This window comes from Pipistrellus kuhlii, unplaced genomic scaffold (assembly GCF_014108245.1).
Source record: "Pipistrellus kuhlii isolate mPipKuh1 unplaced genomic scaffold, mPipKuh1.p scaffold_m20_p_1, whole genome shotgun sequence".
Lineage (NCBI taxonomy): Eukaryota > Metazoa > Chordata > Mammalia > Chiroptera > Vespertilionidae > Pipistrellus > Pipistrellus kuhlii.
Window position 1 is genome coordinate 109760976 of NW_023425404.1, and position 26965 is coordinate 109787940.

Consider the following 26965-nt stretch of genomic DNA (forward strand, 5'->3'; position numbering starts at 1 on the left):
ATATCTTGTTCCATGAGACTGCCTTGCATTATGAGATGAATAGAAATCAAATTGAATGCATAATTATGTGAATGAAAATCTTTTGATTGTTTTTTCAATATAACTTGATAGGTAATGAAGACTCTTTTGGAGATGACTAATGTAACTAAAAAGGACCCCAGAGTAAATTGTTTATCACGATGTATGAACTGATTTGCAGTGGACATGTAAAAGGCACTGGGGATATTAAGAGAGAATAGCTTGATTGAGAGTTGAAACTTTGAGATTTCCTTTGTACGCAAAGAACAGACCAACGGACAATAACAGCTCAACTTTATTCTTTTCACACATTTCAAACATGTAATTACCAGGAAAAAAAGTCCTTTCTTACCACCTGAGATTCTGGTTTTAAAAGTCAACTACAATAATAGCGTTGTAAAGTAGAAAAGAAACATCAGTTTTTTAAGTGGAAGGCTCTTCATATTGCATTTACTATTATGTGCATTATTGATTTTCTTTTCTGGTGTTGTTCCTTGCAGAGAGTGAATCTGTCTTTCGATTTTCCATTTTATGGCCATTTTCTACGTGAAATCACTGTGGCAACGGGGGGTAAGTGGTTTTCTACCCATTCGCCCTAAATAATCTACAATTTTACTACAGTTATTATTTTTAATTCACTCCATATTTCTAGAGGGACATTTATTGGCAAAACTATTGTCTTCTATCACAAAGTCATGGGTATAAATAAAACCTAAGAAAGACTAGTATAGTTATTGGAAAAACTTTTCAGAAAAAAAAAAGTCATTATAATAACTTTCAGCTTACATCCATCATCTTTGCTTTCCACCTGAATTTTAATTTGTTTTGATAGTATGGTAAGATTGCACTAATGGAACTAAAGTAGGAAGAAAAGGTGCTTAAAAAATTGTTGAGGCATTTTTTAAAATTTTCTTTTAATGTATCAATATATAGCTAATTATTAGCTCTAATTATTTGTTTCTTTCCTTTAATGTCACCTGTGTTGAGAAGAGTATGTTTTGTGTATGTGTGCATGTGTGTTTAATCCTAGCTGGATATTTTTATTGATTTTAGAGAGAGAGAGGAAGGGAGAGAGAGAAAGAGAGAAACATTGATGTGCGGGAGAAACATAGATCAGTTGCCTCTCTGACAAGGGATCAAATGCACAACCTAAGTATGTTCCCTGACAGGGAATTGAAAAGCCCAGCATTGAGTACCCAGCCAGGGTGACTGACAACTAATCTGAGAGCTTTAAAAATAAACACTGACATTCAGTTTGAATCCTTTTAGTTTTAATTTTTTCCACAAACTTTGGAGATTAGTTTAAAGATTAGCAATACCCTATTAAGGCAATTATCATTCTTTATAGTATAACACAGAAGTCAGAAATATTTTAATCTTTAAATGTTACTGGTAGAGATAAGCAAAAATGCCAAAGAATATCCCTGCAGACCTAACACAGAGTCATAGAGAAAGTAGAAGAATGAGAGAAAAACATAAAAACGAAACAGTAAGCAAAGAAGCAATGAAAAAAAAATCGGTAGATGTGATGATAAGACTGTAGACTAGAGCATCCATGCCTAAAGCACCACAGGACAGAGTCCGCTGTCACAGCGTTTCATTATTCCTCTTTTGGATGTGAACCATGTTGATTACTTTTTGAATATTTTAATATAAGACTTAGGAGATCTTTAGGGTTATGAAGAAGATAGATAATCAGAAATCTTGATGATTAGATAAAAGTTTTTGAGCTGAAACCAGTTTGGCTCAGTGGATAGAGCTTCAGCCTGCGAACTGAAAGATCCCAGGTTTGATTCTGGTCAAGGGCATGTACCTGGATTGCGGGCACATCTCCAGTAGGGGGTGTGCAGGAGGCAGCTGATTGATGTTTCTCCTCTCATCGATGTTTCTAACTATCTTTCAAAAAATATATTTTAAAAAAGTTTTTAAGAATCTACTCTGAGCAATAGTAAATATAGCTACTCTGCCTTAGGAATGTACAGCCTAGTGGACTATTAGACAAGGGGAAGCTGACTATGGGGAGTTCCTTAGAATATACACATGATGAAATAAAGGTTTTCAGAATTGATAAAGCTCAAACATCTTTGAGAATTCTTTAAGACTTTATGGAAAAAAATATTGTTTAAGGTATTTCTTAAAGGGTACCACAGTTGCTATGGTTGTGCAGGGAAATAATGGATTCCTAGGAAGATTATCTTGAGTAAATATTCAGAAGAGGAAATAGATGCAGTATAATTTTTATTGTAAATAATTGAGTGTGAGTGAAACTGGGGGTATGTTTATAAAAAGTGTGGCCTATTAAGATGAAAAAAAGGTTGGGGCCGTTTTACATAATATCTCAAGGATCAATTTGAGTCATTAGTCTTTAATTAGGTAAATAAGCAACTTTAGATAAACCTAGACATTTGTGTAATGCCTTAAAGCAGTGATTTTCAACATTTTTCATCTTATGGGCCACATAAATTAATTACTAAAACTCTGCAGTACACCAAAAAATATATTAGATATTTTGCCAATGTGACCAAAAAAAACAAACAAACAAAAAACACATAATTTTAATTCATTCAAACCTGACGTCTATTGCTGTGTTGATCGTTTTTTGTTTTGTTTTTTTTTGTTGTTGTTTTTTTGACAATTTAAGGGAAAAGAAATCAGTGCCCCTGACTAAATAGATAGGTATTGCATGTTTTAAAAATTCTGGTGTCACATCAGTTGAAAATTGCTGCCTTAAAGTATAAAGCAACACCAGAGTTAGTACATATAATTCAAAAAACATTGCAGTGATTGTGTTACAAGTATTGAGAGTTTTGGTGATTGTGCGGCCTCAAACCAAGGGAGAGAAATGATGCTATGAACAAAAAATTACAAACTCAAGCAGAAAAGCTAGTTTTGGGAGAAAAGTAAAGGCTTTACTTTTATAATTTAAATTTTATGGGGGAGAAAGGATTATGTATAAGTAAAATTTACAGACTTCCTTTTTAAGCTCAATTTCAATTTCTCAAATTATTTTATTTTCAAAACTCATGAAGATGATTCAGCCAATATAAAGTAAGATTTTCCTTAACCGTGTTGGTAGAAAAACAAACAAACAAATACAAATAGATGGCTATATTATTTTTATTGCTCTAAGTCTCATTTTCCTTTGAAAAGATTCTCAAAATAAGTAAAAAAAAAAAAAATATATATATATATATATATATATATATATATATATATATATATATATATGGTATCTTGAATGATCTCTCACTTCATTGAGGAAAATACTAATGTAAAGGAACTTCTTTCTCTATATAAAACGTGATAGCATGGAAGTTGCCTGTGCAAACCCATACCCTTTTTGTAGAGGCATAAGCAAGATACTTAAGGCATTGAGCAGGGTTTCTTCAGAATGAAACCAGAATCTCTTGCACTTCTCATTGATTATTCATTCATTCAATATTGATCGAGCCCCTATTATGTGAGAGGCACAGTATATGATACATCAATGTATGCAGAGAAGAATAAATTATGCTTTCTCTTCAGGAGCTTAGAATCTAAGAAGAAAAGGAGCACATGACTAATTGATAAGAGAAGGCTGACTTTCAGTGCTGAAGGGGCAGGAGGTTATTTATTCATGTATTTTTTGTTAGATTTCAGAGAGAGGAAGTGAGAGGGAGAATTCGAAACATCAGTGAGACAGAAACATTGATCAGCTGCCTCCTGCATGCCCTCTACTGGGGATTAAGCCCCAACCCAGGCATTGCCCTGACCAGGAATTTCACTATGACTTCCTGGTGAATGGATGATGCTCAACCAACTGAGCCACACAAGCTGGGCACAGGGTTGCTCATTCTTTGGACCAATTAAGTACAGTTTGGTGAAAAGGCTAACATTAAATATTGGCCTCATTGGCATTTTATTATAGTAGGCAAAGAGGCAGGTAGAAAAGAGGTGAATAGAGAAGGGGCATTTCAGACAAGGGGATGCTGAGCTATGTGATAGCACTGAGATCATAGCAAGCATATTTGAAGTTCTATCAAGTAAATCTGCATGTTTTGAATGGAGAGTTGGAGTAAGAGACTGCTGAAGGGAAGAGAGGAGTGAAGAAAGTGAACATTAGAACTTTGGGTAATATCCAGCAAGCATTGGATTTCTTTGAGAAAAGAACAGATCTGGCCTGCTCTGGCAGTGGAGAGCAGGGTAATGTGTGTGGGTGAAGACAGAGAACATCAGCACCAGCTTTTTTATTATAGTACTTCTGTATATAGAGCGCCTGGACTGGGATGTGTGCAATGGAGAAGGAAAAGGGATCTCTGCAAGACACATCATTTGAGTTAATCACTGTAGTTGCAAATATTTCTAGCTAAAAAGATCCAATGAATAAAAGCTTAGAATACTTAAAAGAGGACTTGTGAACCACAGATTTTTGATGGATCTCTTCTGTGACTGACTAGGTACTATCAGCAGAGATAGACCTGCCCGATAAAGGCTTATCACTTTACAAATCTTAAAAATGTTGTTAACTGTGAAAGGCTTGGCAGAAAAATAGAAACCAGAGTCAGGTTGATATAAAGTTTACCTCAGGCCATTTGAAATAGATTGTAGACTGAGATTTTTAAGTAGGAACACATAGTTTTCTATGAAACTAAAATGAATAGAGATATTCTCCACTTTGTCTACAAATTCTTCTTGAACTTATTTTAACATTGGATTTGGGGGAAAGAAAGTAAAACTAAATATTTTAAATCACAATGTTCTTCATTTCTATCTTGCTGTTTCCCCTTTTCCCATGCCTCCCTTAAAATACTTATTCCCACCTCCATCTTTCTTTTTCTCTCTCCTTCTCTTACTCTCTTCTCCTTCATAGACACAAATTTATTTAAAATGGAAGTGAGCCAGGACTGGTTTGGCTCAGTGGATAGAGCGTCAGCCTGCGGACTGAAAGGTCCCAGGTTCGATTCCAGTCAAGGGCATGTACAGTGGTTGCGGGCACATCCCCAGTAGGGGGTGTGCAAGAGGCAGCTGATCGATGATTCTCTCTCATCGATGTTTCTAACTCTCTACCCCTCTCTCTTCCTCTCTGTGAAAAATCAATAAAAAAAATATATATAAAAAATAATAAATAAAATATAATGGAAGTGAACTTGAAGATAATGTCTTATGTTATTGCTAGAACAAATAACATTTTAAAACAGAAAATAGTTTAAAAATATAGATATATACATAATTTATTATGACTCATCTTTTTATTATGAATGAACAAATTTTCAGTTAAAATGTAAATAAAAAAATAAGTATCTGGTCATTTATCTATAAACTAAAAAAATGAACCTTTGCTTATTAAGCACTTTAATTTTGTTTCAAAAGCTTTAATCATCCACACAATAATGAACAAATTGAATTGGAAGTACTATCCTATTTTCTGGTTCACTGGTAGCACAATCTGAATGCATTGATTTATCTCTCTATTTAAAAAAATACTTTAGAATATAAATATTCCAAGTGTTAAAAAAAAATTAGTCTATGCATTTCATAAAAGTATTTTCATTAATGGAATGAATAGTTTGTATTGTTTGATATCACAGGGCCTTTTATTTTTTTCCTATACGAATAATTTAATGGGTTCTATTTTATTATTAGGCTGCTAAGGTTATCTTTTAAATGCTTCAAAAAGTAGATTTAAGTTTTAAGATTTGATTTTTAATTTCTGCAACCATCACTAGTAATGATATTTTTCATGAGCCCATCATGGGTACATATACCTATGATGAGAAAAAAGGGTGGCATGCAGTGGGTAAATACTGCTTTAGATAATGGAGAGAGAAAGGTAAAGTCATGAAGATAATTCTGGCACCAAAATTTAAGTATGTAGGTGGATGCTGATTCTTCATAAAATAGTGGGAGGAAAGGCAGGCAGTTGTACAGGAACTTAGGAATAAAAAATTATATGAATTAAAGAGATAATGATGAACATGCATTGCTTATATTGATTATATAAAGGATTTTCCCTCCCTTTTTTCCTACACAAATTCCTATTTGGAAATTTAATTAAAAAAACATTTTAGAATTAGATCTATTTTATTTTGCTACATGGTAATTAATAAAATATAGGATATTCATTAAGTAACCAGTTTTTAATATCTGAAAAATTAATACATGGAATTAAAAAACAATAAACAGGCAAAAATAAAATATAAATCTCCCTTCCTCCCCTGCCTATAGGTCTCTAGCCCCCTCCCAAGAAAAAGTAACTATTTCGCTTTGAGCTATGTTTTGTTTTAATTCAGATTTGGACTAATTTTTTTAACTGGTCAAAATAATTATTTTTCTCCTTTAAATTCCCAATAAGAGAGGTTAAAAAGTAGAACATATTATCTTGATTATTTTTTTTTAAAAAAGTATGTTATTAAATATTTCAGTTCTTTTTTGTTTAAGCTGTCAAATAGTAATATTTTACTTTTAGTTCCAAGTAATATTCCATAATTATCAAGGAACTTGATTGTAGATAGTTATAAAGGCTTTTAAGAGCAGTAGAGAGCTATTACTCATACGATCAATTTTCAAGTATCATCTCCATTGTCTTTCAAGTATGTAATCTCTATAACAGAACTTGATGTATGCATTAACTTTCTGAATGTAGTGAGAAAGTGAATGGAGTTATTTTGTCTTTTTTATTATTATCACCACAGAGCAGAGATTATGGTTATCTGGTTATCTGATGCATGAAGGGAAGGTGCTGAAGGAATATATGCTGGACAAAAACCAATCCATTCCAATTTGGTTCAAGTAACAAACTCAGGTCTCAAGGACTCATGGGCAGAGGGATAAATTGTGTGATGTCTGCCATGTGGTATCTAAATGATTCTCTGTGATTTACCTCTGAAAACCAGACAGTGCTTCTGAGCTTCCTCCTTGATAATTTACTTTAGTGTCTAGTATCCTGCAATATGTTCAGCAGACTCAACAGCATTACTACATTTCTTTTTCTGGTGGCTTTATGAATTGCACATTAACAAGCCATTTTGTTTCTACTATGTATCAACAAGGCATTTTTCATTAGTCCTAGCTTTTGTGGATGGGGATGAACTGTCTGTCATTCAAGATTAGAACAGCAGGAGACTCAGAGAGGGGCCACCCAGGAGCTAGACTTGAGTCAGTAGGCATAAACAAGAAAAATACCAGAGGTAGAAATATGGGTAGAATGAAGGAGGACACTTAACAGAAAAACAAATAACAGGACTTTTGGTATGTGATACATACTTCTTGATTGGGGACAGGAGTGGGGGAAGGCTAATCAGAGGAGATGTAGGTCTGGGTAAAAAGTAAATTTTCCCCCTGAGGCTCATCCTATTCCATTGTCATAGCAGCTAAGAGGAATCTACTTGTCAGAAGTGTTTGCATATTCACTTAGGAAAATTTGCCTCAGGAAAATACCATTTATACTCTTGTGGATCCAGGCTTTATTTGAAACATTGGGATCAAGTATTTTTTTTTAATATTTTTATTTTTATTGATTTCAGAGAGGAAGGGAGAAATACCAATGATGAAAAAGAACTATTAATCGGTTGCCTTCTGCATGCCCCTTACTGGGGATCGAGCCCGAAACCTGGGCATATGCCCTTGATTGGAAACTGGAACCCTTCAGTCTGCAGGCTGATGCTCTATCCACTGAGCCAAACCAGCTAGGGTGGGAACAAGTATTTTTGCTTGCATTCTTCCTTAGTCACTGCATCAATAATTCAGATAAATAATGATATTACATAGATGCTCAAGTACATCACCCAAATGAATATGAAGGGAGCCTCAGTTACTGTTTAATTTAGGGGTGTCGAACTCAATCAGAGAAGGGGCCAAAATCTAAAATCCAGCCTAAATCGTGGGCCGAATGGTTTACTGAACAGTCATAAACTGTCATTGTGATGGAAACGCAGCGGAGTGCAGTGATGACAGCGCGGTGCGGGCCACATTGCAAGGCCTGGCGGGATGGATTTGGCCCGCGGGCCTTGTGTTTGACACATGTGGTTTAATTAATAAAGTAACAACATACAGCAAATGCTGTAACACCTTCAATCCTGAAAAAGAAGGAAAAATACAAAAACAAAAACAAAACACTAAACAATGCAGGTCTGACCCTACATCCCGCCATTTCAGGAATGAGTTCAAAAGAGCTCCCTCAATTCTTGCTGAGGCCAGCAACTGAAATTCATTTTCTGGGAGAAGCACTCTGGCATCTAGGTTAAGATAACACAATTTTGATTCAGAATGTGTGGGTCCATAAGTCAAGCCTGTCATAACCGTGTGATTGTTAGAATATTACTTAAACTCTCTTATCTCAGTTTTCCAAGCTGTAATATAGCATACTAAAAGTACTTTGATCATTAGATTTTTGTCAAATAATACATGTTGTAAACTATTTCACAGAAAATTCTATAGAAACAGCATATGTTATTATTACTATACTTGCGGCCCAGTGCATGATTTCGTATACCGGTGAGGGGGCATGGCCTGCTGGAATCATCCCACCATGGGAGCACTACTCATCACAGTCAGCTGAGCTGCCCTCCCGCTGTGGGAGCGCACTGACCACCAGGGGGCAGCTCCTGCGTCGAGCGTCTTCCCCCAGTGGTCAGTGTGCATCACAGCAACTGGTTAACTGGTCATTCTGGTTGTTCTGCCATTCAGTCGCTGGGCTTTTAGATTTTTTGTATGTAGGTGTTCTCCTTTATTCCTTTTCAAAATACTTTCTCTGTAAAGGTGAGCTTGCTTGTTAGTTTGTCTATTGTTTTATTTGATGACATTATGCACAGCACAAAGGCTTTAGGGACTTAATTCATCATCACTTCTACTTTTGTTAAAGGCTGACTCATCCATTCATGACTGGGAGATAGTGTAAGTAGTCCGTAGAGGATCTCAGATGTCGTCCTGATCATCATGGGATATGTCTGTCGTATCTAAGTGTGGTGCAGAATCTCCACTAAAGATCACACAATGTGACATTCTGTGAATCTATGACTGTCCAAAGGTCTTAGAAAAGTTTGCAATTTTGTAACACATGGTAGAATAATTTCGTAATTTCTCTAATTGTGATATCTTTGGTCATAACTGGGTAACAGGCATTAGTATAATCAACAGGCCACATATATCACTTGCTTCTTATTCTGTCATTTGTATAACAAGGACATAAGAACAAGTTCATCCAAAGCATAACAATAGCTATAAGTAAAATGATAGGGATGGAAGATGCACATTCTTCCAGTAGCATCAGGCTGCCTTTCATAAAATTGAGATTCACTTAACTGCTAATAATCCAGTTTGAGAATATGATAAAGACTCACTCTGAATGTAAATTAAATATTTGTCCAATTATATTTATGTGTGATGTTTTGCCTTTGAATTAGAGGGCAGATATCCTTATGTGTACATATTATTTCAATTCTACCCTTATTTTCAGGATTTTTTTCCCCATTTAAAAAATTATGTCATAGAAAACCAGTAGGTATAATGTCAAAACAGCTCAAAATTATCTTCTCAGTTCAACTGATAAGCTCTAGAGCTGAAACACAATATAATATATATTATAATAATTAATATAATTGTTATAATATTATAAAATTATAACAATATAATATAATAATATAACAATCTGAAACATTTTGTTGACTATTTCTAATGGGGTTATGACAGGTTTAGATGACCTTGTTGCTCTGACTAGCCTGAAGACCACCGAGAAACTTTCATTTAACTTGCTTGAATTATTGTTCAAATGAGGATATTTTTTTTTCTGCTGAAGGCAAAAACGAAGAGGGAAATGCCTTTAGTTGTTTTATTATCAATTTTCACAGCATTAAAAACAAAGCACCCTTTCAGTTAATAGCTTGCAGAGAAAATTCACAGCATTTATAGACTAATCCAGGAAAAAAAAGAAAAAAAAAGAAAATTAAAGGAATTTAGAACAATTAAATTTTGCAACAACAACAACAACAAAAAAAGGGATATGAAAACTTTTATTTCTTAATTGTAGTAAAATACATAGCATAAAATTTATGACTTACAGATTTACGGTTTATGATGTTTTAGTCGTTGAGCTCAGCTCGGAATAAAATTTTCCTTTGGTAAATGGCAATCTCATTAGGTGACCTATAAATCAGCACGAGATACTGAGACACCCTGCAGAAGCTGGGCACATGGCTCTTCTCGATGAAGGCACAGAACCGGGGACTGAGCGGGCGAGGTGCCATGAAGTCCAGACCGCCGGATTCCTCAGCATGGACAGCTCCTAGGATACAGGACCTCAGATAGCTGCTGGCCACCTTCAGTGACTACACTTATTGGACAGAGGGCAAAGCTGGTCTAAGGGGATAGCCCACAAATATCGCAACCTAGCATTTGGTCCAGGCCATGTTGAATGAAGAACTTCAGGACCAGCTACTGAAGTTGCTTGTAGGCAGTGGTAGAGATAAGGAACTTACATTAGCTCTGGTCTGTAAAACTATCTCATTTGAGAAATTGGTGACTTTTTAATATTGTCCAAGTGGCTTCCTTATTTCAGAGTATTCCTTGTCCACTAAATAACTGTGTTCCATTTACACACAGAATATACACATTTCTTGCTTTTTCTGCACACGTAGAGATGACACACCTCTCTGGTGAAGGACAGAAGCACGCGTTTATTTCTCCTCTGGAGGCAGCGGGTTGTTCATATAAGGGTCCTTCAGAATTTCTCCATTAGCCTGGCATCGCTAGTGCCAGGTTCCCACCTATTGGGGGGTAGGAGGAAGCTGCTATTCCATTTAGCTTTAAAAATCTTATTTTATAGACTAAACTGCAACTGCATTTAACATTCCATGCTTAGCAGGTGGCCGCCACTGAACTGATAAAAGGTTAGAATGAATAACAGAATCTACCTCAGAATTACCTGGAGCGTTTTCTTTAAATGTGAAGATCTGGGACCTGCACCAGACCTCCTCAAACTGGCTGATCTAGAATTTCTACTGGGAAGCGGGGCAAGGACTCAGTGATCCGGTTAAAAATGAAGGGACGGGAAGGATGAACCCACTTAAGGGTTTTTGCAGTGAGTTTGCATTAACATGCACACTGTTTTTGCCTAGGGTCTCTTTTATTTCAATAAAAATAACATTTTCTAATGGTTCATATTTCTAAATGCATGTAAGAGTTGTGAATTCTTGTATTTTTGGGGAGACATGAGAAAAATTATGTGGATAGTGGAGATTAAAAGCCCCAGCCATCTCTAGGCACCATCATTCCTTATTCAATTAGAAATTCTGGCCATAAGATTCGAGAATCTGATTTTCAAAACTTCCCCAGGTTATGCTTGTTAAAGGGACAAAACACATTCTAAGAAAAAGAGTGCCTTTATATAACATCTGGTCAGTGGAGGCTCTATAGTAAAAATGAACTTTCAAAAATATTTCTACTTACACATGTTACACATGGAAAAAGCAATTAGAGGTTTTAGGCAGAAACTCAACTGCAGCTGCCTATAAGCCAGAAAAGGAAAAAAAAAAAAGTCACTGCTCATCCCTAGACAGCTGACCTAATTACTTTCTTGTATTAGTCTGCTTGACAGGTCAAGTTTTAGCTACGTGCACCAGGTTGTTCTTACAAGGCTCAATGTCACCTCTGTTTTGTGTCTGTCTCCCAGGGTTTTTCACTGGGGACATGCATTAGTTTTCATTTTGTTGTAGTTTGACTGTATTGAAAGATAGCTTGTGCCTGATGTCTTTCATTAACTTTTCCTCAAATCTATGCTCTATACTATAATATAGCTTATCCCCCATACCCTGTTCCTTTTTATATTTCCTTTAAAGATTACTCTTTTTAAAAATGTTTATTAAATATATTGGAATGACATTGGTTAATAAAATTATATAGACTTAGAGTGTTCAGTTCTATGATATATCATCTGTATATTGCATTGTGTGTTTACCATCGAAAGTCAAATTTCCTTTCATCACTATATATATGCCTCTCTTTGCCCTTTAGGACCTCTCCCCCAAACCCTTCCCTTTCTTCTGGCAATCACTATTCTGTTATTTGTGTCTATGAGTTTTTATTTGTTTGCTAGCCTTGTTTCTTTTGTAGCTTTCAGTCTTATATCCCACATATGAATGAATCATGTGGTTCTTGACTTTTTCCATATAACTTGTTTCATATAGTATAATTTCTCAAGATTCATCCATATTGTCACAAATGGCATTATTTCACCTTTTCTTATGACTGAGAAGTATTCCATTATTTACTCAGGAAGATTTATATATATATATGCTAGAGGCCCGTTTCATAAAGATTTGTGCAAGAATAGGCCTTCCTTCCCCTGGCTTAGCTCCCGGCCACCTGTGAGCTGCCAAGTCCCTGCTCCTAGCAGGAGCACTGCTCCTATAGCTCCCTCCACCTCTCCCCTCCTCCTCATAGCAGGTGTTTTGCCCACCGGGCTGCTTTGTGCCAGCATATGAAAATTAATCTACCATCTTTGTTGGGTTAATTTGCATATTCACTTTTGATTGGCTGTGAATGTGGCAGATGTACATTCTACTTACATGTTTGTCTATTATTAGGTAAAATGTATACACTGAGTGGGCAGATTATTATGATCTCTGAACACATAATAATCTGGCTTCTCAGTGTATAGCCTATGTATAAAAGGCTAATATACAAATTGTCCCCTCAACCAGGAGTTCCACCAGCAGGCAGGCTGGCCAACCACCCATGTCTCCTCCCACTGGCCCCACACCCATGCACAAATTCATGCACTGGGCCTCATACATGTACACACACTGAGTGGCCAGATTATTATGACCACTTCATCAGTACTTCATTGGACCACCTTTTGCCTTCAATACTGCAACAATTCTCCTTGGCATTGACTCCACTGAGATATTGAAAGGTGATGCAAGGAATCTGACACCATGCTAGATGAATATCATTGTCCAGTTCTGTGAGCTTTGATGTTTGTAGAACCAGCTGCCTGATGGCTCTATTAACTTTGTTCCACAAATGCTCAATTTGATAGAGATCTGGTGATTGTAGGGGCCACCTAAGCAAGGTAAAGTCTCCCTTATGTTCTTCAAGTCACTCCTGCACAATACGAGCACCATGGCATGGCACATTTTCTTGTTGGAAGAAGCCATCTTCATTGGGATATGCCATCAACTTGATAGGATGAACTTGATCAGCAATGATACTTAGGTATATTGTGTTATTCAGACACAAATTGAAGAGCCCAAATCATGCCAGGAGAACATGCCCCAAACCATAGCATGGACCCCCAACAGCTTGAAGGGTTGTACTCACGGATGTGTGGTGCATGCTTTCATTCCATTTCTGTGAAATTCTCACTCTGCCATCTGCATGATGCAACTGGAAACATGATTCATCAGACACATGACTTTTTTCCAATGCTCAACTGTCCAATCCTTGTGTTCCTATGTAAATTGGAGATATTTTATCTTGGTAACTACAGACAGTGAAGGTGTTCTAACAGGCCTTCGGCTTCCATATCGCATACAATGAAGTGTATGGCTAATTTGCCTACAAACATCAGGTTGTCATAATAATCTGGCAACTCAGTGTATACTCTTATATTCATTGCAGCATGATGTTTCTATCTCTTTTTCCCTCTCCCTTCCTTTTTGAAACCAATATTCATATATATATATATATATATATTTTAAAGAGTAGGATTTAATAAGACAATATCTGTCACAACCATATTATTCAAATAATCGATTCTTAGAGTGAATAACATTGGTAGTAGCTCCTTCAAAAATCAAGCCTGCATCATACCACAACAGTAAGCACAAGAGAGAAGTGGCATAAATGGCAGCCTGAGTAATTGCTATACCTTACACTTGGCTTATATTAAAATAAATGTATTTTCTAAAATTAAAGCCTTCTGTGTGAGACTCTTTTTATATCTTAAATGTAAGACAAAGGATGTATAAAAATGATTTGTTTTTCAAATTTAAAAGAATAAAGAATAAATATAAATAAGAAGGAGCTTTCATAAGTCACCAGTCTTGGAAAGGCAGAATTAAGTATGAAAATGTCAAAAAAAAATACCATTAGGAAGGCCTTGATTTTATGATATCAATCTAGTCTAGGTTGTCAGTTAAAGGACACATGGCCCATTGTTTTCTGTAGGAGTAAAGTTTGCTTCCGAGTCTAGACCTATAAGGGCCTGCACCACCCTGAATTTTAAATGGGAACCAAATGTAGGTTTGTAGATTTCACCCAAATGCCCATGTTTTGACTTGAAGAGGTCTTCACATGTGCTGTTCAGCTTGAAGATACTGAGTATCTATCTGCAACTCAGAGAATATTGAAGATACTTCACTAACCCTGGACACTTTGCATGAAAATGTGTAGCTTACTGAACAACTTAAAATTTTCAAGTTGTGTTGGTCATTTTCATATAGCAAATACAATCCGCTATGATCATTCCATTTGCCTTGCACTATAAGTATCTTCAAGCCAATAAATACCAATGATGCTCAGTGAGGTATTTGTTGAGCTACATACTGCAAAATACTGAGTGATCTTACAGCCCCTGGACCTTCTAACCCTAAGTGATTTTTTTTTCCACCAGTAAATGAAGTTTAAGCATTTAGACCTTGACATTTGGCAGTTGGACACACTATTCTGATGAAGAGACACTTGATAGTAATGAAAAAAATAATTTCTTAATCTAATGAAAGAGATCATTTAAAACCAGGGGCAATGTATTTACAGTTTGTTTAAAAAGAAAAACAAATAAGCTGCATTTAGGAGTCATATTTCTGTTAGTGGACTTTGGCTTCTGTAGCCTGCATTTTTTCTTTAAAATCTTTTTATTAATGACTTCCTGCTTCTTCTGACATCCTAGAAATGTTCCCCTATTTTAATCAGGCCTATGCTGGTTGTACTATTTGGTCATACCACCTGCCTGTGCCTTAACTTGAATGCTAATGAAATACATTTTAGCTTATAATATTGGCTTTAAAACTGTACCCTTGCCAAAACCGGTTTGGCTCAGTGGATAGAGCACCGGCCTGCGTACTGAAAGGTCCCGGGTTTGATTCTGGTCAAGGGCATGTACCTTGGTTGTGGGCACATCCCCAGTAGGGGGTGTACAAAAGGCAGCTGATAGATGTTTCTCTCTCATCGATGTTTCTAACTCTCTATCCCTCTCTCTTCCTCTCTGTAAAAAATCAATAAAATATATATTTTTTAAAAGCTGTGCCCTTTCCCTCCATAAAATCTAAATTATCTAAGCAGCAATGGGTCAGAAGTAAAAATTTAAAAACTTTATAGTACTAGGGACTGATGTGGCCTGGAGGTATTTCAAATATACTTTAACTCTGTTTCTTACAAGTGGTTCTTAGTGTAGATTAAGGATTTTCCCAAATGCTGCACTTTCTGTGCCCGTGCTTACTTTACATAGCTTAAGGAGCAAAATGATTCCAATATGCATTAAATTAATTTTTAGGGGGAACTCCAAGGCAAATTAGGATTTATAGCCATGCATTTAAGAAGACAGCAGGATTGTGAGTGAAGGAGATATTTTTCTGGGTTGAAGAGAAGTATTGAGGTTCAACACTGTAGTGATCATATTGTTAGTATTGGAGTACATTATTTATGAGGAAAAATGCTGGGCACTATTGATGAGACATACCAAAAGGCATGGTCTCTGTTTCAAAGAGAGGTAGAGATATATAATATACCTGCACACATATACTGCGGTATACCTACAGTAGACCATTCATATCTGCCAGCAGACAGACAGCAGAGTGTATTGGTAAAAGGTACAAACTGTAAAGTAATATGGCCTTGGTTCAAATCCTGCCTCTGCAATTGATAGTTTTGTAACTTCTTTTTCTTAGTTTTCTTATATATAAATTGGATATTTCAGTTGCAAGTAACGTACAAATTGTGAGAATTAAATGCTAGAATACATATTATGTGCATAGAGTAGTCCTCAGCAAATGATAAACTCTCAATAAAGATTAAATAACTTTTATATTTGCTAAAGAATATATATTTTCCACAATTTAAGGATATTACTACAGCATATAATTTGCCCCCAAAATTATATTTGATTTTGCCTAAAGAACATAGCTGCTGAATTTTGGGATACAAATGAAGTCACAACTAGTCCAGCATGTCCTCCCACAGTGGACAATTCAGTACTTAGGCAAAACCATAAATATTACATGTCAAGGGCTTTCAGAATCACTCACAAATGGGCAAAAGAGGAAATGTTGCATTAGTTAGTTTCAAAGGTCTGCTGCTAAATTCACACACATGCCACTTTATAAAAGACATTAACAAAAGCTTTGGGTGCCCAGATTTTAAGAAACAAAAACAATTTTAACTACATACATTGTGAATGGGGTTATGGAAATAAGCAGCATTTGATTTGAAGCCAGAATATGGTTTGGGTAGGCTGAGAATCTGGGAAAGGATTAAGCAGAGGAAGTAGAAGCACAGGTAAATGGTTCATAGCCATGTGGAGAGTACTGAGTGGCCCAGTGACCTGGGCATGAGGAAAACGGAGATATTTGCTAAGAGATTAGGTCAATTAGATAGCTTAGAAGCATTGTAAATAAGTCCTTGAAAGAAAAGGTTGAACTTAATTTAGTAACCAGTAAGGGGGAGTCATTGAAGGTTATATGGATAGAAAGGAGGGTCCAGACTTAAAAGCTGAGCTGCTGGAAAGCAACACTATTGTGTGGTTCCAAAACAATTGAACCAAAATTGGGCCAAAACAGACAAAAGGAGGGAATTGAGAGAGGAGATAGTTAATTGACAGATCTCTTACACACTGGGAATAGTTGTTAATTGATATAAGAACCACAGGATAAACAACACTCTGATGCGTTTGGTTAGTCTCACCTTTTTCACATGAGCTCCATCTTGACTTGGTAAAGATAAAAACCAGCAATGGCTTCTATATCCATGGTGTGTGCTTTTTCAAGACCTTTTTGCAATTGAGTAAAGAAGAGAAAAAAACCCAAGTTCCCTTGACTTGCACACCCTGGTAAACCATGGGCTTGGGCAGTAGCATTGCCTTTGGCACAGTTGAATGTCAGGGAGGTTGGCTCACCACAATGAAGCCGAGTCCTCACCACTGGGTAAACCAGGCGACTTAAGTGCTGGGTGCCCGGTGCCCACAGTTGGAAATGGTATACCAATCCCATACCACTTTTTTGGAAGAGAGGAGTAGAATCAAAGAGTGAACAGAAAAAGAAAAGAAAAAAGTCCAAGTGTTTTTTAGGGGAGTACCAGGTTATTTTTTAAAGATCAAGCATGATTGCCACTGAAATCAAGAAACGGAAACGATCTTCCATAGAAATAAAGGAAAAGGCAAGACTGACATCATTCTTAGATTTACTAACAAAATCTGAAATGGCAACAGAGGCTGAGGATGCCATAAAATCTAAGCAAGAAGAAGGCCTGGTAATGAACAGAACTAATGAATCAAATGAAGGGAAAGTATGGCGGGAGATGGGTTGTGTAGTTCCACTTCATGCCCTGGAGACATGAGTTTATATATTAACCTTGCTTTGCCTCCTACATATGTTCTTGCAGGTTCGCCCTCCCTTAATTTGTGTTATGTGAATGTAATGTCTAAACTACAATTAATGCCTTAAACTGAGTTATTCATCAGCAAGTAAAATCAAAGTTAAAGTCTGAAATTTTGAAATAATAGAGTTTTCCTCTGTATAATATATGAGAATATTCCATAAACATTGCATATATGTTGCACATTGAAGACAAAATGGCTTTGGTATAAACTATCTTTACTTAGCTGTTTTATTGAAATCCAAAAAAACTAATTACCCACAACACATATCCTAAAAGGTAATGTTTTGCCACATGTTAATGTTAGTTAAAGATAACATTAATTTAAACCATCTTAATAGTAGCATGGGTATGTTGTCCCATTTGTAAAATTTCTAATATTAAGGATGTTTTTCTAGAATATCTAATCAAATGTTGAATGAGTAAACGTTTAAGCATGGTATCCTGAAATAATAGTTAATAAATCATTGTACTACCTGGGTTGCACACAGAATGAATATAGCTTTGTGAACTTGATCGTTGCCAGCTAACCCATGATTTGAGAAATCAATATGCAGATATATTTTGTCTAAAACTTTGGGGGTCTAGACGTGAACCTCAACAGCAATGCTGAATTCAACACCCATTAATCTCTTCATGATATACTCCTCCCACTGTGTTTCTAGCTCCATGAACTAAACCCCACCCACTAATTTATTCAAACCTGAAATATTGCTATCATTCTTGATTTATCTCTTCTCACCAATTCTTGTCACATCTAATAATTACCAAATCTTGAACAATTGCACTTTTGACTCTCTTCCACATACTGTCTTTGTGTCTTCACCTCCCTTTGGGATAACTCTGGTAATCTCCTAAGGTATTGTGATTCTTCTGATCTTAGCCCTCCAAAGTTTCCCCATATGACAAAATAATTTTTAAGGTAAGGCATGTTTTTCTCCTTTGGCATTCATTCTATGAAATGACAGCTATTAATTTCTCCAACATTATCTCTTGTTGAATATCCCTCCTGTACCAAGTTTAAGCAATTTAGAAACCTCAGGGTTCCAGTAACCCAAACCCATTTATCCCAAGCCTTTCTAACTGCTTCTCCTCAGATTCCTCTCCTCCAGTATCCTTGCAGGTCCTTCAGGCCTTAGCTTGATGCATTTCTTCATAAAAACATCCATAAGCCCATGACTGCCAGGTGTTGCTCCACTGTACTCTCTAGTACCTGTCCTTGCTTCTTGTTGTGCAAATTCTATTCCTCTGTACTGCAGCCTCCTGCCTTCTGTGTCCTCCGCTTCCCTCTGAGCCTCTGAGATATGAATGTCAGCTCAGCACCTGGGCCAGTACCTGTCATAGTAAAGGCAGTTAATAAATATGTGTTGGCTAAATATATAAATGAATTTCATAGCTTCAACCACAGCCTTAGACAAATATTTTACGAATACAATGCCCATGTCAGAATCTCTTCTATTCTCATAATGTATAAACCTGAAATTATAACTGCATTACTGAACCAAATAAATCTAAGGATAACATGGTTGTTTATTGCATTCAGCTGCCCTTGATAGAACAACTGCATGAATAAAAGGAAATTGCCATAATGTTTTCTTTAATTTTCTTCTTTTTTCCTATTTTTGTATTACAACATAATTTAGGGGGATGTATGAAAATATCAATACATTATAGGATATGAGTCTATACTGATTAAGTGTATGTCTCCTTTCTAACAATTTGTGTAGGAAAATTTGATTTTCATTGAGGATTCATCGCCCTCGCTAAGCTGCTTATGAGCTTTGGTTCCCTCACCACTGGTGCTCACCGTCATTCTTTGGCTGTCCACGTGTGACTTCCCAAGTGCAGGATTGTTTATTCCTCAGTTAGGGAAATAAACCAGTATTAATTTTAAAAAATTATCTCATAAATGGGTTATTGAAAAACAAAATCTTTAAGACATATATAGGGAAATGGCTAAAAACAAACAAAAACTTTGCTTTTAAACTCAGGTGAGCCCGGCTAGTGTGGCTCAATGGTTGAGGTTAACCCAGGAACCAACAGGTCACCAGTTCAATTCTGGTCAGGGCGCATGCCTGGGTTGAGGACTCAATCCCCAATAGGGTCCATGCAGGAGGTAGCTGGTGGATGAAGTTTCTTTCTCATCAATATTTCTCTCTGTAGAAACCTCTCCCATCCTTTCTCTCTAAAAATCAATAGAAACATTTTAAATTTAGGTGAAATCATTTTGTAAGTAGTGGCTCACTCTACTTGTTTTTCACATTATCTGGAAACATAATAAATGGCTAAAACATAAATTATATTATGTTCTATATGGAGACAATGTGAGTATACATAGAGAATACATGGAGAAAATCCAGGAATAAAGCAAATAATTACAGAATATTTTTCTAGCTATTAAATCTGTAAATGGCATCTACATCTGTTAATGAAATAGCTATTGAATTTTTAGTTGAAGAAAAGGAACATAATACATGCCTTGATGAAAACAATTTTGAAATAGATTAAAATATTGGAGATAATCATTCTTAGCACAGGGTTGTTCCAATTACAATACACAGAAATTTTCATAATTATTTCTTTAGTACTGCCATATCCTAAGACACAGACAGTATGCAGTACTCTCAAGATTACACAGAGAGGTTCAGCTAAGATAAAAAATCACGTGGGTTTGATTTTTCTCTCCAGTCTTAGACCAGAGTCTTCACTTCATTTCTGTCAAGGATTATGCCCTCAAAATGATTCCTGGAAGAAATTCTCTGACTGAAAGTGATAGAGGGCTTGAGCAGCCTTACAACTGAGATTTCTTATCTCCCCATCAAAGTACAGTAGCATGGATTCTATAGGAAGCTGTGGAGGCTGTGATGTTATTTATAGGGTCATTATGATCTCTAGCTTTTCATTCCCTTCCTCTCCCTTCTCTTTTTTTTCCATCTGAAAAAGGTAAATTTTTGTTACTATGATGCCAGGGTAACAATAGGATGCCTGAAGTTTTATTCATCAGACATTTGATTGGATATTCTAGGGGGAAAATACCTTAATATTAAAAATCTTTAAAATTTTATATAATATTCATGATAGTGTGTTTTTTAGGTATGCTTTTTCAACTAATATTAACATGTGGTGAACCTTTATCTTTTAAGTTATATTGTGTGGGGAAATTATTTTCTGGGATCTTCAATGCAATAGCAAAATAACGATACTTTAATATCAATGTGCAGCATGTATACAGTATTATGGAATAGTCACATATAATTATGCACATAAAAAAATCTACAACTTCAGAATTTTGGGAACTTCCTCTAACTTTGTTTTTACTGTACTAGTAAATGACACTTATTCAAAAAGCATATGCTGAGTGTCAACTACAAGTAACAACTAGGTACTGTGATGAAAAGAGGGTGCCATCCCTATAGAACAGTGCTGTGCTATATACAGCAATGTAGTCCATGAATGCAAGCATGTGTGTAATTCAAACTTTTGTAGTAATATCAAAAGTGAAAAAACAAGCAAAATTAATTTAATGATATATTTATTTAATAAAATATAGCCAATATATTAGCATTTCAACATATAAAGTTTAATTGTTTAATATATTCATATATTTACTTCAGACTTCAATATTCCATGTGTATTTTATGTATAAAGTGTATTTCAGTTCAGAATGTCCACATTTCATGTGCTCAAAAGTCACATTCTGGCTCATCCTATCCTATTATTCAGTGCAATTATACAGGCTCAAAATTTGTCAGATGCAATAACTTTAGTGAGATTAATACATTCCTAGAGGCATTTACAAAGTGTAAGGAAGCACAAAGGGACAATTAACTTACTTGAATTAAGGGGGAAATGATAAATAAGACTTGTTCTAAGGGAGCAGATCTGTGAACTATCCAGAAATATGAGAAAGCATACCAGGAATAGGGAGGGAGGGAGGGGGGGCAATCAGGCCAGATTTCAAGGTATTTGGTGATTATTAGAGTGCTACATAAAGAGAAGAGAATGACAAAAGATGTGAGCAGAAAGCAGGTTGAATAGAGAATCACTAAAAATCCTTCTGTGTTCTACTGAGAGTATGGACATTATCTGGCACACAATCTACTGTCACTGGATTGTTTGAAGCAGGGGAGTTTTGAGATGTGCTTTAAGTTTGAATGGAAAATCCTGGTGGAAGTGTAGAGTGGATTGAAGCTGTGTGATGCTTAAAGAAGAGGATAGCTAAGAGGCCCTGCTTTGGCCAAAGGTATGTTCATGAAGATTAGTTGACTTATAAAAAAAGATTGTATGGTCAAATAAGTTTGTATAATACTGGATTAAATACAAATACATTTATCTCCTCTAGTATTTTTCAATGTCTATGATGCTAATGTTTATTGAAATTCATTAGGGGTATGTGGTATATAGCTTTTTCCAATTGCCAATTGGACTCTTTTCCAGGACTACCTTGCAGAACAAATATTTTCTGGAGTACTTGGCAAATACTGACTTAGAAAAAGTCTTAGTTGGAATAAAAGGAAGACACTGTGTGAAATTTCAAAGAACTTTCCACTCTGTTTCTTGTCCTAATTAGGATCTTAATTGTAGGCAAAAAAAATAAAATAAAATACAAAATCTTTCATGTACATTTCAATTTGAATAAATGATTTTTGCATATGTCTCTTTTTCTTTCTTTTTTGACCAGGACTAAATAAATAAATTTGGAGAGATGTAGATAACAATCTTTTTATGGGAGGAAATGAAATTATAGGGAAATATTTGGTGTAGAAAGGAAGTCAAAAAAGAAAAGAAATGAGAAGAAAGGAGAGGGGAGGGGAAGGGATTCAAAAGAGCAAAGTAAGGGGAGAGAATGTGGTGGGACAATTTGGAGAAGCACAAGAAAGGAAATATATATATATATATTGTTAAAGGAAAAGGAAGTCACTTCTACTTAAATGAATGTCAGAAGAAAGGAGCAAATGGGGAAACCTGAGTGAGGGGACAGGGAAGGAGAAGAGGGAGGACAGTGTCTAGGCTTAAGAGAGCTGGCTAGTTTCATGACAAAAAGAGTGGCCAACAGTGCCAGATGCAAAAGGGAATCAAGTAGGAGAAATCTTTGTGCCTTGAGGACTCCAGTTTTCATCCTATAAGAATTATTTAACTAAAGGCTAAGTACTTATTTTATAAGTTCATGAGTATTTATAAGTATACTAGCGGCCTGGTGCATAAAATTTGTGCACTCAGTGTGGGGATCCTCAGCCTGGCCTGTACCCTCTCACAGTCTGGGAACCCTCAGGGGATGTCCAGTTGCCTCAGAGGTGGGAGCGGCTCTCGCCACCACAACTGCACTCACCAGCCATGAGCCTGGCTTCTGGATGAGCTGCACTCCTCCCGTGGGAGCACTCTGACCACTAGAGGGCAGCTCCTGGGTCATGCGTTTCCCCCCTGGTGGTCAGTGTGCATCATAGCAACTAGTCATTCTCTGTTCAGTCAATTTGCATATTAGCCTTTTGTGCCTGCAGGATCAGTCTAAAATGGCTCTCTGGCATCCTTTGAGGGGTCTTGGATTGTGAGAGGGTGCAGGCCAAGCCAAGGGACTCCATTGGTGCACGATTGGGGTCGGGGAGGGATGCAAGAAGTTGGCCAGCAGGGAGGTATCATGGGAGGGGTCCAGGGCATGTCTAGCCCATCTGGGTCAGTCTGGCTGGAGCTCAGCAGCAAGCTAACCTACTGGTTGGAGCGTCTGTCCCCTTGTGGTAAATACATGTATTGGGGAAGAGAATTAAGAAAAAGTGTTAATTGATGAATATAAAGCCATTACAGGTATTTGACAAACAATGTGCCGCCTAATGGTAGGATCTGAATATTTGTTATACTCCCTTTTTAGGTGTATCTGAATGAGATTTTCAGAACACTTCTTCAGGTTTTCCATTTGTCTGGTTTTTGGACCCATCTCTGGTCATTTCATTTCTATCTGTTAATCTGCAGATTGCTCTCTTGTTGAGCCTTAGGAATAGAATTCTGATGGGCCCATTGAGAGAGATCAGAGCTTCAGATTGATCCAGGAGCATTGATTTCTGTGAATCAGTAATTTAGAGTTGAGAGCATATTTCACAGCCAAAGTTAAGTGACATCTTATTTCACCAAGAAATAGGTCATTTGAATCAGGAGATGCTGAGAGTATGCTTAAGGTAATTGCATGGAGCAGGTGGTCTGCACTTTAGTGCTGACTTGGATAAAAGAGAGATAATAGTCTGAAAACAGCCCATCAAGTTGAGTTCTGATGGGAAAAAGGGGGAAAAAATGAATAATTGGTTTTGAAGTGAATACCAATATTCTGTCACCCCTCAGTTATTTTCCATGGCAGATTAAAGATAGAATTACTGCTTTAACCTCATTTCTGTAGGAAAATTGAGAGCAGTGCCCTTTTTTTCACTTATTTAATTTACTAGAGGCTCTGTGAATTCATGCTCCGGTGGGGTCCCTCAGCCTGGGCTGTGCCCTCTTGCAATTCAGGACCCCTCTGGGGATGTCGGAGAGCAGGTTTTGGCCTGATCCCCACAGACCAGGCCGAGGGATCCCACCTGTGCACTAGGCCTCTAGTATGCATATAAGTTTTTGTTTAATTTCTTCCCACCTTTCCTTCTCCCCTCTTCACAGAGAGATTCATCAGTCTGTTCCATGTTTCCATGCCTGTGATTTCCACTCCTGCACTGAGCATCTGCCTCCTGGTGGTCAGTGTGCATTATAGCTACCGGCCAATCTGCAGTCACTCAGGATTTTATTTGTATAGATTCTTTAAAAACGTGTCCCAATTATATCTTTTGGATTTAGCATGATTCTGTTTTTACGTAAGAAATTATATTTTCGAACTTAAGTTCGTGACTGAATAGAAAACAAAATGCCAACTCTAAAGCAAGCACCCAGAAATTATCACTGTTCATATTTTGTAGGATATTCTCCCAGCCACAGGAAAGGGATCTTGAAATACATTCTGTTTTAGAAATTGTTGATTTTGGTCTAGTTATATTATGACCATTTTCTCATGTCATTAATATTAATTTGTGAGACTAATAGCATGGTGGTCCATCATTTTGATGAACCATAATTAAATATTATTTACTGAAATTTTATTTAAAATTAAGACTTAGAATGTTAAGTACTTTTATTTTCAATCTATTTCCTACAGACCATCAATAGAATGTTTCAAGTTTTTTTTTTCATTATTGTTTTTATTTAGTGTTTCTTTGTTTTGCAATAAGATGTAAAATGATAGTCTATGAATAGCAAAACAAAGGGGAAAAGTTTGAGAGATGGCCTCTGAACTATAAAAATAAAAAGGAAGCTTTTTCACAGTCTTCCCTCTCAAAGAAATCTGATGGGAACGTTCTAGAAGGATAACATCTAGTTACAGTTGATTGAGGGAGTGATTATGTTGCTAAGGTGATTCTCTTGATTATGTTTGATAGGAATTATATATGATTTGTCTTACTATTTTGTTTTATCTAACCTTTTCAATTCTTAAATTAAAATAGCTTCTTATAACAGGTAACACAGCATAACTGTGATAATAAGCCTTAAAATATAAAATCAGCATGTAATGTTTATGCAAAAGAAAAATAAAAGATTGCTTATATCACCTGTTCAGAAAATTACTTACTTGAAAACATGAGTCTACTGGTAACAGGTTATTCTCTCCTTTCTTATCACTGGAAATAAATACATAATATGGGCACAATGAGTCAGAGAACCTCATGCTAGCAAATGCTGACTATCCATGGAAACATTCCCAATTGTGGAAAACCATAAGTAGCAGGGGAGGAAAGTGTTGAAGGGTTTCTGGTTAAACCAGTGATTCACACAGAGAAAATATGATACTTTTGTTTCTCACTGAGACCAAGACACCAAATGCTTAGTCTGCATGTAGGAGTGTGTAACAATGTTTTTCTGAATTGTAAAGTCCATTTGTGTTTACATTTGCAATTCCATATGCACATGGGGGCAGGTGTGTTAGTGAAAGGAATAGTAGGTTTCCATAACAACATTAACAGAAAATCCGTAACATGGAGGTGCTATAATATGAACAACTTCTTCCATTGAGGTAAAGTGTGGCAGTACAATAAATATTTTATAGTTGTCAGCCAATGCAGACATGTCGTATAATTCCGAAGACACTTAATTCAGAATTGACTGTAACTCAGTTGTGCAAGATGTGTTATTTCTATTCTCCTTCTGCTCTCCCTCTACTGTGTAATTTAAGGTGAAATTTCCTTGGCCTGCAGAATAATTCATAACCACTTAGCCATACAGATGACAGAAAATGCCAGGCGAGTTGTTTTAGTTAAGTAACTTTGCCAATAATTTGACACATTTAATATTTTGATTTGTGATTTAATCTGTTGATTTCAAAAATATTCATCACCATGTAAAGTCCATTATAGGGAATACAGTCAACAATACTGTGATAACTCTTTGTGTGTTATATGGCTACTAGACTTACTGGGGGACCACTTTATACCTTACCTAATAAAAGAGAAACATGCAAATTAACCATCACTCCACTACATCCACAGCCAATCAGAGTGAGTATGCAAATAAACCCAACAAAGATGGAGGTCAATTTGCATATGCAGGTGTGGAGCAGAGTGAAGCCTTCTATGAGGGAAACGGGGGGGTGGAAGGAGGCAGCAGAGGGGACTACTGGAGTGGTGCTCCAGCTCCAGGCAGAAGTGAGGACATGCCAGCTCCCAGGTGGCTGGGAGTGAAGCCAGGGGAAGGAAGGCCTATTCTTGTATGAATATTGTGCAACATGCCTCTAGTATTACATAAATGTCAAACCCCTATATTGTATACCTGACACTAATATAATATTGAATGTCAACTGTAATTTAAAAAATTAAAAATATATATTCATCACCAAGACAGTTTTTCTGGGAAGTTTTCTAAACAGATAAAAATTGCATGGCAAGTACCAGCAGCTCAAATTACATCCACAAAAGCTAAAAGGAAAATTACTTAAAGCAAGTTATTTGTGTCGGCATTTACATGATGATAACCATATTAACTTGTTGTTGCCCTCACTTGCTAGCTTAGTGATTTAGTTTGAACTTCAAGGCATTCATATACCAGAAACTGCAAATTATTTATATTTTTTATAAAAATTTTCTGCACAGTGATGAAAATAAGTCACAAGGAAAAAATTGTGAGATAACATAGTAACGGCATTTAGTTTAGTGACATAGGGACTTCTGAAAATGGTGTGTGGGGATTACATAACATGTTAAAAATTTGAAAGGACGGAGTAGCATTTGTCTACTAATCCACACACTCTTCCAAAGCAAGTGCGGGGCTCTCAGTTTAGTGAAGACAGGTCAGAAACTTAGAGTTAATTCAGAGTCAGAGAGGGAAA

At 36.3% G+C, this 26965-nt stretch overlaps 1 protein-coding gene across 1 annotated transcript in view; it reads left to right on the forward strand.

Moving 5' to 3' along the window:
• PLXDC2 (plexin domain containing 2) overlaps positions 1-26965 on the forward strand; it is a 416442-nt gene that overhangs the window by 218605 nt on the left and 170872 nt on the right. The window contains exon 4 of the mRNA XM_036459556.2: positions 519-588. Coding sequence (XP_036315449.1) covers positions 519-588 — 70 coding nt within the window. The remainder of the gene's footprint in view (positions 1-518; positions 589-26965) is intronic.